General features: G+C 31.4%; 2 protein-coding genes across 4 annotated transcripts; one reads left to right on the forward strand and one right to left on the reverse strand.

Moving 5' to 3' along the window:
• The first annotated feature begins 709 nt into the window (after window positions 1–709).
• LOC100306272 (putative cytochrome c oxidase subunit 6b-1) lies at window positions 710–5,731 on the forward strand. 2 transcript variants are annotated; one of them, XR_412998.4, is made up of 6 exons: window positions 710–877; window positions 2,044–2,310; window positions 2,422–2,504; window positions 2,602–2,683; window positions 2,932–3,145; window positions 3,654–5,648. XR_412998.4 is itself a non-coding variant. In NM_001249391.2 (5 exons), exons 1-5 carry the CDS (start codon window positions 839–841, stop codon window positions 5,512–5,514), a joined length of 525 nt encoding a protein of 174 aa, NP_001236320.2. In that variant the 5' UTR covers window positions 728–838; the 3' UTR covers window positions 5,515–5,731. The 2 variants fall into 2 exon arrangements, 1 of the variants encoding a protein (NP_001236320.2); NM_001249391.2 differs by lacking the exon at window positions 2,932–3,145 and having other exon boundaries at window positions 728–877; window positions 5,461–5,731.
• A 1,955-nt stretch (window positions 5,732–7,686) lies between these two features.
• Window positions 7,687–13,840, reverse strand: LOC100799504 (thylakoid lumenal 29 kDa protein, chloroplastic). 2 transcript variants are annotated; one of them, XM_003519130.4, is made up of 11 exons: window positions 13,604–13,840; window positions 13,136–13,240; window positions 10,743–10,827; window positions 10,610–10,644; window positions 10,445–10,510; window positions 10,313–10,353; window positions 9,561–9,691; window positions 9,274–9,380; window positions 9,000–9,137; window positions 8,080–8,214; window positions 7,687–7,963 (listed from the first exon to the last, which is right to left on the reverse strand). In XM_003519130.4, the coding sequence occupies exons 1-11, from the start codon at window positions 13,691–13,693 to the stop codon at window positions 7,853–7,855; spliced, it is 1,044 nt and encodes a 347-aa protein (XP_003519178.1). In that variant the 5' UTR covers window positions 13,694–13,840; the 3' UTR covers window positions 7,687–7,852. The 2 variants fall into 2 exon arrangements, with proteins under 2 accessions (XP_003519178.1, XP_014624174.1); XM_014768688.2 differs by lacking the exon at window positions 13,604–13,840 and having other exon boundaries at window positions 10,743–10,843.
• Between the last annotated feature and the right edge of the window lie 1,625 nt (window positions 13,841–15,465).

The raw sequence follows: 15,465 nt of genomic DNA on the forward strand, positions 1-15,465 counted from the left end.
TATTTAATAGATAATTTCACTAAATACTTATAAAATAAATTAGCTTAACAATTTTAAGCTATTAACTTTTTTTTAGCTTTTAACTGACCTTTCGGTAATTTTTTTTATCATTATGTGTCACTTCAAGCTGATTATTATATTTTCTTTTATTTTAAAACTACATTTGAAAGTTTAAAATGAATAAATTATTCTAAATGTTTTCATATCTATTTTTAATTCTTTCGGACAAAAAAATATATATCATAAAAATCAATTTGTATTTGTTGAAAATTGATATTACATTCTAACAGAAACAACAAAAAACAATATTAAATATAAGAACCAAATCTAATAGTGGTATAATTTATCAAACTGACAGAAAGTAATCCATGAACATTTTTATATAAAGATTAAAATATATTTCTTTTATCACTAAATGCATATACATTAACTCGTATAAGATTATTTTACCTATCGAGCAAGAGGATTTGTGATAATTTTGGAAGGTTATGCTATATCGGTAAGATTCGAATCTAGTTACTTATGAGATTTTCATACGATAATTATCATAGAAAAAAAAATGCCGGTAAGATCTTTGATGATTGAAAATAAATATATATTTTTTCTTATAAGAACTTTAAAAAAATTAATAATTAATAATATGAAGTATAGGTTTTTTTTTAAAAAATATATTCTAATATCTTCTTGACTCTTGTGAATATTTTAACCGAAAACCTTACACAAATGTACATCACAGGGACACGAACTCGAACTGTTTTAGGCTTTTAGCTTCTCTGAGTTTTGACCTACAACACTCTCCAATCCCCTCTTGTGTGTTGTAGCCGCCCCGTGATCATCAATGGCGGAAACTGCTGACAAATCTCAATCTCTCGCCGAGGTACTCTCTCTTTCTTCCTTCATTTCTCTTCAATCTCTTTTCCCCTTTCAATTCCGCTTCCAGAGTCTTCGTTTTCGTTCCAGTTCCTTTTATCTTATCAATCAATTGGAAATTGCAAATCAGACCCTGATTTAGTTAATCCACAATCTAGAGTACTTTGAACTAAATCTTAATAAGGTTTCAACTGTACATTTTTTTTTCTTTGGTAGGATAGTGTTTTTGAAGTGCTTCTAGTGCATGCAATTAAAAATTGAAATCTTAGCTTAATGTAATCAATCCATGACATTTTATGATCTGTTATATCTACCGAAAATTCTAAGCCTGATCTATGTCATATGCGCGAAGTTAAGTCTCTATATTTGCCAATTAACGTTATTCTTGGGTATTTTGTTTTAGGTTTTGGTAGAATTGGATTTATATTAAGAGAGTTGACGTTTAAAAAATTGATTTATGTTTGGGAATAGTTTAAAAATGAGTTTAGAAGGATTCACTTTTGTTTGGATGATAATGTAATATCAATTTTGAACTGTAATTATTGATATGCTTTTGTCTGTGTCTATCAGTTTTGTCAACGGTAAAGCGGAAGATTTTCAATTGTCTCATAATCAATTCTACGAAGAATGATTTTGAATGATGAAAAAGTCCAAACATGAGTAAATACTGCTGGAATGAATTTTATCTGCTGCAATTGGGATTTTGAATCAACCAATCTGTCATTAATCTTGCATTCCATTGTTGTACTTCAATATGCCGTTTATTTTATATTGCTTATATTATGAGAATGACAAATGTAATTGATACTCAGAAGACAATACAACATTGGGGATTTTGCAAGTTATATATATATATATATATATATATATATATATATATATATGTTTGTATGTGTGTATGCATAGTCCTTTAGTATATGGCTATAAACTTTATTCGCTGTGGATGATAAATCGTTTATATGAATTCCATGTCATCGACATTTGAATCTCCATAGATAGAATTGCTGAGGTATGATGTGTTGCTGTGGCTATAACCTATTCCCTGAATTTCCTCAGCTGAATGCATAATGTTTTATGCCTTGAATTTATTTATCACTATGATGGTCGGTCTTCTGTTGTCATATAGAGTGTAAGATGAAGATAGTGAGTGACAAATGTTTTCTTGACTTGCAGGAATATTATGTGAATGACAAGCAAACAACTGTAGTTGAAAAAGCTGTTGAGGTCAAAGAAGTTGAAAACCCAAAGGTAGCTGCTTCTGAGGAACCAGTTGCTGAGAAAACTGTGGAAGAAACAACTCCTGTTGCCCCTGCAGTTGCTCAGGAAAGCAGTGAAGTCACCCCTCCTCCTGCTGAAGAAAGCACTGAAGAGCAAAGTAGTGGAAATGTTGAGGAAAACTCTGGCAATGAAGATGTAGCTGAAGAGACCCCTGAAATTAAGGTAACATTTATTTAATTGAATCACTCTTCTAGAATTGCCACTTGAGTGCATGATAAGCAAGGTTGATATTCCTTCCTTCAATTTGTTCTTATTTATGCCACTATTTTCCAGCTTGAAACTGCTCCAGCAGATTTCCGTTTTCCAACTACAAATCAAACCAGGCATTGCTTTACCCGATACATTGAATATCATCGGTGAGTCATACTTGGTTTCCTTTTATTTCCACTGAGCTCATTGTTCACACTTCACACACACTGTTTGTTTATTTTAATCTTCGAAACTCTTGTGCAGATGTGTAGCTGCTAAAGGAGAAGGTGCACCAGAATGTGACAAGTTTGCCAAATATTATCGTTCTCTTTGCCCTGGTGAATGGGTATGTATTTTAGCATTGGACGTTGTTGATTATCTGCTAAGCACTAGGGACTTCTTGTCCAATGAGATATATTTACTGACATTTCTTTTTGCTAACATAAGATTTCCATCCGTTTATGGTCTAATTGTATTTTTTTGGCTAAAATATTTTTTCCGTCCCTATAAATATCGAATTGTCCAGAATCCATCCTTGCACAATTGTTGGTTTTTTTATTCCTCACAAAATTTAAATGTTATTTTTTGGCTCAGGTGTAGGTTTGGTTACCCTAACCTAACATCGGAACCAAGGTGAGAGTTTTTTCAAACTGATGTAACCGATGTAAAAATTCCTCAGTTCTGCCGGAGACATAGCAACAAACCCAACACCTTTATCCTTCCCACAAAACCAGCACCCCCCACCACCAAACAACCTACACATTCTCACCAATCCCACCTTCTCAGAAGCTGCTGCCGCTTGGCATTGGTAAGTAATTGTGCACCAAAACTTCTAAAAGAATCATACAAATATCACATTAATATTATTGAATGAGTGAGCGAGCGAGAGAAAGATAATCCATTTAAAAAAGGTGATAGATTGCTTTTGATTCAAGCACTCAGATTCACATGCAACACCTAAGATAAATCCAACAGAAAAAAATGAGACCCTTTTGATATGAAAAGATTGGCGAGTAACGAAAACCTAGGAAATTGAAACTTATTATTCAAACTGATTTGAATCCCAAACAATTTTTTTTTCATAGTTACATCCATTACAAAGGAAATCAACCCAGAATCCTCGAGATCCTACTTAAAACAAAACATGAACCAACAACCCCAAAGATGAGACAACAAAGACTCATTGAATCTTATTTTGATAAGAACACGAACCAGGCATTCAAAGAAAAATACAAGGATTCAAAAAGACAAAAAATGCAACTTTCATTTACCTTTGTTCCCCAACCATCCTCTCTGATGTTCACTGTGGCTTTCAGCACTCACCTCGAGAACCAGATCCATGCTACACGCAGCCCGCACACAAAGGTCGCAAATCGATGAAGGAAATTGAGGGATTTGTGATCCGCACACGATGACACACAACTCCCTTCTCCTCAGACAGAGATTGTGTTGGTGTTGGTGTCGAGAAGAACGACGGTCCGCATAGAGGGGTTTGTATCCGCAGAGATGGGGAAATAGTTTTGACACATGTCAGCATTCAATTGGCCAATGGACTGACTTATGTGCATAGTCATCAGACATGTAGTTTCAGATAAATGGATTTAAATTCTGCGAGGACAATAAACAGATAAAAAATTTTGCAGGGATGGATTTTGAACATTTCGATATTTATAGGGATGAAAAACATATTTTAGCCTATTTTTTTTCATGGAAATGGAGTTACATCTTTTACTAGTTATGTAAGTTGTTGTAAAGAAATTTCATCTGGTATGCTACAATTTAGCATTTCTTTTGTTTTTTATCCACTTCTCATCTAAATAGAAAAGTATTGAAAGATAGAAATTGATATCTGTGAAAAATGACACTAGAATAACAACCTTAGTAATTAAATATGTAAGGCTGCTTTATGGAGAGGAAGATTTCCTTGTTTTTGTGTATAGAGATTAGAGGGAGTTCAAGTTGTGGTTAATATTCTTGTATATTTGTAGATGCATGATACTTTTAATTTCGAGATGTTTAATTTCTATCAGCTAATCTCATCTCTTTATCATCTGTAACATGTTATTATTCCTTCCTCCTTTAACTTGTGGCTTCTTAACCTCTTGAATTCAGTTTATGAGATGTTCAATATTCCTTCTCAGATAAACCATGCTTCAGTTACTTGATAAAGTACTTCATATGAAGATCTTCATTTTCTTTAAATGATTAGAACCATTTTTTGTTGTTTACAATAATTAGACCCTCCTTGAATGGAAAAGCCCCACATGATTGACTAAACCCAATGTAAGAGGGCTGAATGTTGTGCTCTATGAGTGGAAATCCTTGACAAGATAGGATCAAGAATGAATGTGTTATAGAGTAAGTTGGAATAGTGCCTAAGTAGTTAATATGGTAGAGTCTTGTCTTAGGTGGTTTGGGCATATGTGAAGACCTATAGAAGATCTAGTAAGGAGAGTAGATCATAGGGGAAGATAACTCTATTGCTAAAGAGTAAGTTGGGATAGTACCTACTGTAGAAAATATGGTAAATCTTTTCTTAGGTGGTTTGGGCATTTGCGAAAACCTATAGAAGCTCTAGTTAAGGAGAGTAGATCATATGGAAAATAACCCTATATAGCTAAAAGTAGAGGGGAGAAACATCATGTCACTTGATCCATTTAGTTGACCCCACTTAGTAGGAAAATGCTTAGTTTTTTTTGTTGAAGTTTTAAACACTTAAGGAGAAGATTACTGTCTGATATATTTAACACAAGTAGTGCGTAGTGAGCTGAGCTGGCTTATATATTTGCTTAAATTGATTTTCACTTCCCACATGTGTGAGGGATAACCTCAAGTTTCACATTTAGAACCAAAATGTGAGTTACTTGGCTAACCTCAAGTTCAAAATTATCATGGGTAGTATTTACAGTAACTTGATATTTCAAATAGATGCTTGATGAATACATTTTCATTAGCAGTTACCATCAGGTCAAATACACAATTTTGATTTCTTTTTCATTTCTTCTTTTTCCTAATGGCTTATGCAGACATTTCACAAAAAAAATATTGTTTCTTGCTACTACCAATCTTGAAATTGTGCATATCTGCAAACAGCTTGTTTTGATTACTTTGTCTATGCATCAGGTTGACAGATGGAATGAGCAAAGGGAGAATGGAACATTCCCAGGCCCGCTGTAGGTGGTGCATATCTGAAATGGCTGCACAATTCATTTTCCAGTATTATATTTTAAATTGCTAGAGATAAACTCCCATACATTTGGGGAATGTACGCATTGGCCTAATAAAATTTTTTGGATATATGTTTGAACTAAGCTTGAGTTATACAATTTTCAGGAAAACGCTTCTGGTGAAATGTCCCGAGATATATGCTATGATTTAACTGGATTCTTTACGCTGAGGATTGCTAGTTCTTTAGTGTTCTATAAACCCCATCCCCCTCCTCTCCGGAATTCAAGATGAAATCAATGTTACTTTAGAAAGAAAAAGTGGTTATTTTTGTCATTTTTTTTACCAAGTTTTTACAATTAAGTAATTATTTGAGAAAATAATATTTTTCAAACATGTATAAAAATGTACTGTAGTTTTTGTTTAACTTTGGAAAACATTTTTTTATTTGTTTTTATAAAAAGAATCGAATATTTGGAGAAATAATATATCCTCTCCCCCTCGAAAAGAATATTCAAACAGTATGCTTGGATGTGGAAAGGAACTAGATGGAAGGAAGAAAGTAGGGTAGAAAGAAGAAAAGAGAAATTAGTAAAAATGAAAATAGCGTATTTGTCCAATATACACTAAATTTATCCAATTTTTATTACAACGTTTTAGTTTCAATGCATGGGTCTTAGTTTCAATATTCAATAAAAACGAAAATTCTTTTTTTTGCTGAATTAAAAAAAGCCTAAAATTAGTCAAAATTGGACAAATACATCGTTTTAACATGATTAATTACCATTCTAATTTTAAAAACATTGCATAAAAGGTAAAAAGTGAAAGATGAAAGTCGGTTTAAAGGAAGGATTTAAAATATTTAAATGTATATTAATAATAATTTATGGTTTGAAATTAAAACCCGTGTATAATATTTGATTTAACTTTTTATGTAAACTTTGAATATGAAGAACCTATGAAATAGTAGTTTAGTGTTATTTTTTTACTGAATATATTTTAGTGTTATAAAATTATAATGTTTGTTTAATATTATATATATAATTGTTATTAATATAATTTGACTATGATTAAACATTGAATCTTAAACCATAATTATTTATATATGTTCATGATAAGTTAACATTTATCTAGGGATAAATTTTGAAAATTAATATTAGTATATTTACATTAGTTCAATTTTCAACATGAAAACTAAACCAAATCAAATAAAAAAATTACATTTTTTTCAATTTTTATTAAATATATATAATTTTCAAATCAGTGTGTTCACTAGTTTAATAGCCATTCCAATTTTAAAAATAACATTGCATAAAATAGTATAAAGTGAAAGATGAAAGTATGTTTAAAGGAAGGATTTAACATATTCAAATATATAGCGAATCTTTAACGGTACTTCTATTACTAATGATTATTGATTAATGTTCTATAGAGAAAAAAGAATAGTTGTTTTTGTTTTTTTGAAGGGGAAAAAAGAGAGTAGTTAAGCTGCTTATTTCATTTTTTTTTTTGAGAAATGCTTATTTTAATACAACAAATATTTTATAATGTCACATTTTTTTTTCTTAAAATTAAACCGAATGGAGCATAGGTGAGAATTTGGGGACCATTGAAAATAACAGATTATCAATGGATCTTAATTTTGGGATTGGGACCATTGAAACAGCCCCTTTAAAGAATTTTGTTAGCCCCGCTTGATGGGAAAAAATGTATTTTTCTAATTATAAATAAAAGCAAATTCAATACTGAGTAATGAGTATTTATAATTATAGTTTCATCTGAGATTAGACTTATAATATAAGACAGTTATGTATTTCCTAATTTTTTAATAAGAAATTGGAGTCTACGTTATAAAAATACAAATATATATGTTCATGATAAGGTTAACATTTATCTAGGGATAAAATTTGAAAACTATATATGGGTATATTTGCATTAATTCGATTTTCAACATGAAAACTAAACCAAATGAAATAAAAAAAAATACAGTTTTTTCAATTTTATTTTCAGTTAATAGTTTATTTAATTTTTGGCTCTTTTAGCGCGTATATGGAAATAAGTTAACAATGATTTATCAAGATGCAAAAATTGAAACTAGTAGCTTCTGATAATCTGTCAAAACTGTATCCAAATGCATTTCCAAACACGCCATTCATCAGTTTAGTGGTTTGTAACAAATTTAGATGGTTTCGTGAACACTCTTAATTATCTCACTGTATGTGCATGAATAATTACATAGAAGCTCAAAGTTTCAAGTTAAAAAAACAAAAAGAGAATAATTATAAACAAGTCAAAACTTGAAATGTCTTGAGGAGGAAGATAATATGGTACTACCATATGTGTCTTACTTTTACAATTTGAGTTTGGTAATGTCGATCTTTGGGGGAGGATATGTATATGCCTCATAGTTGATTTGTTGGCCCAAGGTACTCAGTTTTGTGAAAGTGGTTATCAGGTCAACCTGAAAAAAAGAGAGTAAAGAAACCAAAGAAAACAACAAAGTGAATTTTCAAACAAACAAAAGCTTAAGGAACTTCATTGCTGTCCATGGATGGAGCTATTCATAGATAAACTTACCTCATAATCTGTCTGAGAGACAGTTTCACGGCTCCGTTGGTATTTCTGAACCCATGGAGCAACATCAGGATCACTGGCCAATAAGGTTTCTGTTGCATTTTGATCAGGACCTAAGAATGCAGATAAAACAGCCAGCTGACCAAAAACACAAAAGGAAATGAATTAGTAATATCAAGTTATCAACTTCCCTTTTATGGTATGTGGAACATTAAAGGATGTGTGCTTTTTTTCCAATTTATTTTACCCTCTAATCTCCTTTTTGACATTCCAAAAGTCTGCAACAGTGAGTATTAAAAAGATACAATAAGAAAAGTAAAAAAACAATGGATCTATGAAGTGTTCAATAAAAGGTGGGAAGGAACAGCTTGAGCGAGAAGATGTAACTTGCAAGGATAACAGCTAGTCCAAGAATAAGGTGACAAGAATGGCTTAAGGACAAATTTGTTAGTATATATGAACATTTGTATGGCCATTGACCGGTAAAACCAATGAGTCATGGAACAAAGGTCAAGGGGTATCTTCTCACTTCCACACGGTTTGAGTTAAAATATGCAAAGGCAAAAAGATTCTGCTTTTTAAAGCATAATCATCAATTCATCATATAGCATTATAGTTCGACAGACTTGTATGATCTGGACAAATAATTTGTTTAATAGAGAACTCGCTAGAGTGAAAATGTTAAGACTTGCTTTTGTCATTTCACCTTATTTATTTAGTTTTAGATATGAAACTCCTTTCATCTTTTTAAAGCCACACTGAAGAGGGAAAAAAACTGATGCCAGGCTAAGTTGAACTTTGCACTTGCAGCATATAAACCATGATCACAATTTCTACTCTGAGCTGTGTACATACATCTTTGATTGTATGTATGACTTGCTACATTTCAGTTAGCAAAAACAGCGATGAAATATGTTAAGTACCTGGCGAGGACCAAAGCCTACAGCAACAAACTTGTCTTTCATTTCCTGTACACTTGCCTTCTCCCATAGTGGAACTCTTCCCTCTGGATCTGGGTCTTGAGCATCAGCCCTACCAAATTGTCTATCGAACAAACCCCACTGTTTCACAATAAAAATTGCATGAATTTGCAAATAAGTAAAGATAGTATTAAGCATATTATCGAACAAACCTACATTTGAGGATTGTCACCATAGAGATGTTATTAAGCAGATTATAAGTGAAGAATATGCAAACCTGTCCATTTGATCCGTATGCATTGTACAGTGTTTTCCCTTTCTCCTCTTTTCCACCGCATTTGCGAATGGCAGCAGCTAAAAATGTAGCCTTGGCAGCACTTTGTGCTACAAAAATTAAGTCAATGAAGTCGGGGGAATTAGAACATACCTCCACAACTTCTACCCACCATAGTCACAAATAATTTTCAAATAAATGGTTATATTTAACTGACATAGAATATACAAGTGAAACAAGTATTATTAATAACTATAAAGCATTAACTAGGTGATGATAAAAAGTATAACCTGCAATGTGAATCAGATCTGCATAGGAAATGGATCCACCTTTGGAATCTGAGTCTATTTCCTTTTTGGCTTCCTCTAATAAATTCAAGGCTGCTGAAAGCCCTGTATTTTCTGGTCTACCTATTTCTGAGCTTCAGGCAGAATTAGAAAAATAAAAAGGAGAAAAAATTATGATTATTACTTATTAGTAAGTAATGAAGTATAAATTTCTGATGCACACAAGTGAAGGAGACCAGAAATTGCTAGTGAAACTAGAAATTTAAGATACACTACTAATAACTAAGAAGCACAGCTTCCAAAGTAAAAAAAAAAAAAACCACCTTCTAAGAAGAGAGAGAGAGAAAACCTAGAAAAGTAAGAGAAATGGATGCAGCAATAACAACCATCTCAGTGTAGCTTATTTAGTAGACAAACTGTTCTATAAAGAGAATAAAAAAATCCACCTACGGTTATTTGTTAACATCATAGAATGTAAATTATCAAGGGGTTGTTTCGTTTGAGAAAACATTTTTTGTTTTCAATTTATTTCCTTTTTTCAGAAGTTTGTATAGAGAACAATGAAAACAACTTTTTCTTTTATTGTTTTTAGTTTTCATTTCCTGTTTTCACTTTTTCCCATATAAACTTCAGAAAATAGGAAACAAAGTAAAAATAGAAAATGAAAACAAAATATTTTCTCAAATCAAATGCCCCCTTAGGTTCTATTAGTTATAGAGTACAATCTCATGAATATCAAAACCGAAAAGAAGTACCTGAACCGTATAGAGCCATTTGGACCACCTGATTTTGTTGCCTACAAACTTAAGCATCTGCCAATCAGTACTCATTTTAAATGATGGAAAACAACTATGCCGCAGATGCACACACTTGTGTGTTTTTCTCACCTTATCATAAGTCAAAGCATCATTTAGAGCCAGTGTCAGTAAGGATGGAATAAGATCAGGATTTCCCTGAAAAGAAGTCCTATGTCAAATTAGATTATATCCATAATAGGAGTTGGATAATTGTATAGTCAATTTTTACAGTTAAATGCAAGTCAAATATTATACCTTTATGGCTGTAAAAAGTGTTTCCTTAATCTTAGCTGTAAGAATAGAAAGAACTAACTCAGCTAAGACGAGAGATTAGTTGAATTTGACATGACTAATAGTCACATGAACATGTAGACCTAAAGGATCTTACATTGAAATTCAGAACGCTGTCTGCGCTGTATCAGGTCAGCAGCATTAGCCATTTCAACAAGAGATCCGGAGCTTCCAATTAATTCCTGAAAACAGATACAACTGACCAAAACTCATCATCACATCAATCTTATTCACTAAGTACTTATTGCATTAGATACTCAAAAGAACAATGATGCTATACGAAAACAGAAACAAAAGGAGGCAACAAATATGAAGAGCCACTGGATTCCATGTTGACTGTAAAAATTTGGATTAATCACGAGGCAAAACTAATGGTGCAACATGTTAGCCTTCCTACTTGAACTACTTTGTGATGATAACATACAACTTAGAACAAAAGAAAAAAACACACACACATAAAACTTGATGGCATTTGCTAATTTCACTTGGACTTTGTCCTGAGACTTAGTCGTGCAAGGTTTTGCAAAATTATCTCTAAATAACAGAAGATGAAATGCTGGAAGCGATGGGAAGAAGAGGTGTTCGTTTGTTCAAGGATGAGCTAGTGCAATCTTGAGATTCTTGACGTACAAATCCTTAAAGAGAATTGAAGGTATATCAGATTTGTTTTATAATAAATGAAACGGATCTTTTCAAAGACAACCGCTGGACCTATCTGTAGAAGATTATATTACATAACAAAATTGCAAAGAAAAATGCCTAAGAAGTAAATCTACTTAAGAGTCAATGACTTTGTGCTGATATGAGTTGCTGCAATTTTTTTGTCTAAAACCACTTAGATGAGACACTTGAAAAGGTTATGCACTATCTTAATCCAAATGAGTCTAGAGCCTAGTGGAATGTCTCAAACACTTCCAAAAGATCTTGTAATGTTCAAATATTGTAATAAAAAGTGAGGCACCCAGATCAATAAGCTATCTTTTGGAAAATATCTCATTAGTCATTAAAGGACAGGCTTTTCATTTGAATTTTGTCCTTGTGCAGTGATAAAATGAATGCTGGAATGACTGCATTTTCTATAAATGGTCAGCTCCTTGGACAGGATAAAAACTAACTAGACAATTTTATTTTTTTCCACAATAAAGCTTCCTTGAAGAGTCAATCTTCTTGTACTCATTCAGTTAGTTAGTTGAATGCATTTACACTAAAAGAGAGTGTTCAATCTTTCTTAATCTCTTGTAAAGTTGAGTGTGGGTGTTTAATCAAGCATGTATGATATAGATTGAGTTATTATCTAGTTAACTATTATTTAGGGATTTTGGTTAAGTTTAGATTTAAGAATTTTGTCTCGTCTTTTGATTTGATTAGTTTAGATTTTATTTTTTCGGATATTATTTGATTTGTTGGTCTATGTATCATAAACCTCAACCAGCTTTGGTTATTGAATGATATTTGATGTTTCCATATGTAGAGTGTATCTGAAATTGGGTTCAAGAAGCACTCAGCCCTAGAGGAGTACTCTAGGTTTAGCAGGAGAGCACTCTTGGATTTGTTTTCCATTCTATTCCATATCAGTCAGAGCTAGGGATATTGGTTCGAGAGTGACCGCGGGGCTAACTGTGAAGAGTTATGGTGCAACTAATTGTTAAGGCTAGATGATTCAAAGACTACTAAGTTATTAGATAGTGGAAAAACCTCACATTGGGTGGGGACTAGATGTAGCCTCCATGTTAGAGATCAAACCTGCATAAAAATCCTTGTGCAAGAACTTTCTTCCATTTCCCTCTCATTTTTTGTTTGATTGGTTGCTCTTGTTTGTTGTTAGTTGAAATTTTCATTTTTGTTTTCTGACATCTGATATCTCATATTGCGCAGATAAGAAGCTACTTGTCAGCCATCTGTCTTTTATCAGTGGTGTCTTGCTGTGTTAAACATCTTGTAGGTATATGAGCTACCTAACTGACATCTGAATCATGTTAATTACTTTGTTATTAAGTGACTCATTCTCTACATAAGCTAAAGCTATATTATAGTAACCAGTATTACACTTACAGCTAGTTTTTTGCATATATAATTAATCCATTAAAATCATAGGTGTTGGGGCAAATGAAATAGATATCCCTGGGTCATTTTAGCCTTTTTGGTAATATTGTTGCAGTAACTCTTAAGGTTCATCATCACCAAGCAAAGAAAATTTGACAGAGCTTCAAATATGGAAAGGAAAAGAAACAGAGAACAAAATAAAGATAACATTGTTTCAAGACCAGAATTAACATTTGCAAGCATAACAATCCCACCAATGTTAAGTGAGAACAAATTTCCTACTAGTGAATTCATGTAAAAAACATGAAATCATAAGAACATGAACTTAATAGTTGTACAAATAATGATTCTGTTTATATTAGTAAAGCATATTCATCAGATGGAAAGGGTAAAAACAAATAAAAAGAGAAAAACTTTATTATAAAATTGTAGCAGAATGGCTCTTACCAGGCCAACGGTTGCCCCGGCGCATTTGAGAACATCTCTCCTTCTCCAATGGAACGGCTCTCCATCACTAACATCGCTTATGGTTTTATTACAACAAATGGACACCTAAGAACACATTGAATAAACAAAGGTTATAACTTATAACTGACTTAACGACAAGTAAGAAACACTCTATAAGTTATAATGATCGAGTATTGGAGATATAAGGTAGATTCAATGGTTAAGGGAGAAGGAAAGACGAGAAACGTCACGGGTTTCATCCTCTCTGTTAACAAAACTAGCATTCTAGCAAACTAACATTTGGCGATAAAAAAATGGAGTATTTCTTTGTCATATCAATGCAAAATTCCATAGCCATTTCCCATAATTCATTCACAATGCGACATAACAGCATCCATGAACTTGCATGATTTGCAACTGCATTGTACGTGTGTTAAGAGACACAAGTAAAGCAAAGTGGAAACTTACTGAACGAGGTTGGTATCTGGCGGAGGGTGGTGTATCATAAGCAACGAGTGGAAGCAGAGAAGGGCAAGTTGAGAGGAAGGAGACACCCATTGCTGCAATGCAATCACAACTATTTTTGTTTGGTGTCGAAAGAGAGAGAGAGAGATGCAAAAGCAGAAAAGTGGAAGCTTTTCAAGTTATGTGGTGGAGTGTACAAGGTCACACATGAACATGATATACTTTATCCAGAGAAATCTGTAACTATTGGATTGTCTCATATCTGACCCAATCCTCACAAATATTTTACCCAAACTATGTTACTGCCGACTAAAATCACTAAACTTAGTCTTAGACTATGTAGCAAAATAGTACCAAAGACTTCACACATCATATTAACATATTTCATTCTTTTTTAATATTTTATTTCTAGAAAATTAAAAATAATGGGTGTGTGTTGAAATATATGTTTTTATTTTATATTAAAAAAATGTAAAATAAGATTTCAATTTTTATGCTTGATATAATTCTTTTTACAATGTAAGCAAATCAGAAATATTAATATGACTACTTACATAATTTCCAATGGTATTCATATAAATAATTCTGTTTATGTGACTTTAATTTTAAGTAATTTAATTTATTTTCTTTGCAATAGATATTTTTATTAATAAATTGTTTAACTCACTAATATTATATTTTTCTCTCTTATATTTAATATTAACTCATTATCAATAGTTGTTTGTATAAATAATTTTTTCTAATTTTAAGAAATTCAAGATCGCATGTGACACATTAAAATAATATTTTTTTTAGTGAGATGAATCAAAAGTATAATCTCTCCTTCTTTTTTTCTCCCTTCACCACTATATCAACCTTATAACTCTTTAAACAACTCATGATTAATAGTTACATGTATAAACAACTCTCTAATTTTAAGAAACTCAATATCAGATATGACATATCAAAATCATATTTTTTTTAATTAACTTATAAAGCAATTCGCATTATAAATGTTTTAAAATAATTATCATAAAAATTAATAAATTTATATTTTATTTAGGATATTTTATCCAAATAAATTCTTTACGTCAACTTTTTGCCCTTGATGAAATAATTTTCAGTAGAAACACTTTTAAGAGCTTTTATCAAAATCAAAAGCTAATAGTAAAACTTAATTGTTCAAACATCATTATCCGTGTTTGGTTGCGAGAAAGAAAAACTAGGAAATGAAAGGGAATAAGTGGTAAAAGAAAAAGAGAAAAATGTGAGAAATAAAGTGAAAATAAAAATTATTTGATTAAAGAAAAATAACTACTTAAGAAGATACACAAATAAACTTAGGATATTCTTTGACCAACACTTAAAGATTAATTATTAAAGGTATTAAAATTCATTTAAAAGATTAATTTTTTTAACATATGTTATTATTTCATATACATAAATTTGGAAATTCAACTTTTAATTTCATACTTACGAAGCACGACTCTCTACCAACTATATCACGTCATATTAGTGAAAAAAACTTATTCCTTATATCAATAGAAAAACTCCTATTTTTTTAAAGTCGGACTCAACAAAACTTTAATTAAAAAATTGAAAAAGGTGAAATATATTTTTATTTTTTTAAAAGAAAAGGTGAAATAATTAAAAATGCACCTATAATTTATCAAACATTTTGGCCACGAATTTTGTGTTTCAAATATTTGAATTGTGTACCATGTTAGTCTTTAAATATTTTGTCATCAAATTAGTTTTCTAAAAATCTAAAATGTTTCCATATTTAACTGAAGTAAATATATTGAAAAACTACTTTAATGACATTATAATATGAACTAATTTAATGATAAAATCCTTGAAAAATTAAGATAATGTAAAAAATAACT

Source organism: Glycine max, chromosome 2 (assembly GCF_000004515.6).
Source record: "Glycine max cultivar Williams 82 chromosome 2, Glycine_max_v4.0, whole genome shotgun sequence".
In the NCBI taxonomy this organism is placed as follows: Eukaryota; Viridiplantae; Streptophyta; class Magnoliopsida; order Fabales; family Fabaceae; genus Glycine; species Glycine max.

Bases quoted from the DNA above. Each gene is read 5' to 3' on its own strand.
- LOC100306272 (NM_001249391.2), top strand. From the start codon at position 839: ATGGCGGAAACTGCTGACAAATCTCAATCTCTCGCCGAG. The intron at 878-2,043 runs GTACTCTCTCTT...CTTGACTTGCAG, and splicing joins AATCTCAATCTCTCGCCGAG to GAATATTATGTGAATGACAA. The intron at 2,311-2,421 runs GTAACATTTATT...ACTATTTTCCAG, and splicing joins AAGAGACCCCTGAAATTAAG to CTTGAAACTGCTCCAGCAGA.
- LOC100799504 (XM_003519130.4), bottom strand. From the start codon at position 13,693: ATGGGTGTCTCCTTCCTCTCAACTTGCCCTTCTCTGCTTCCACTCGTT. The intron at 9,692-10,312 runs GTACTTCTTTTC...TTCTGCCTGAAG, and splicing joins AATGGCTCTATACGGTTCAG to CTCAGAAATAGGTAGACCAG. The intron at 9,138-9,273 runs GTTTGCATATTC...ATTGTGAAACAG, and splicing joins CATACGGATCAAATGGACAG to TGGGGTTTGTTCGATAGACA.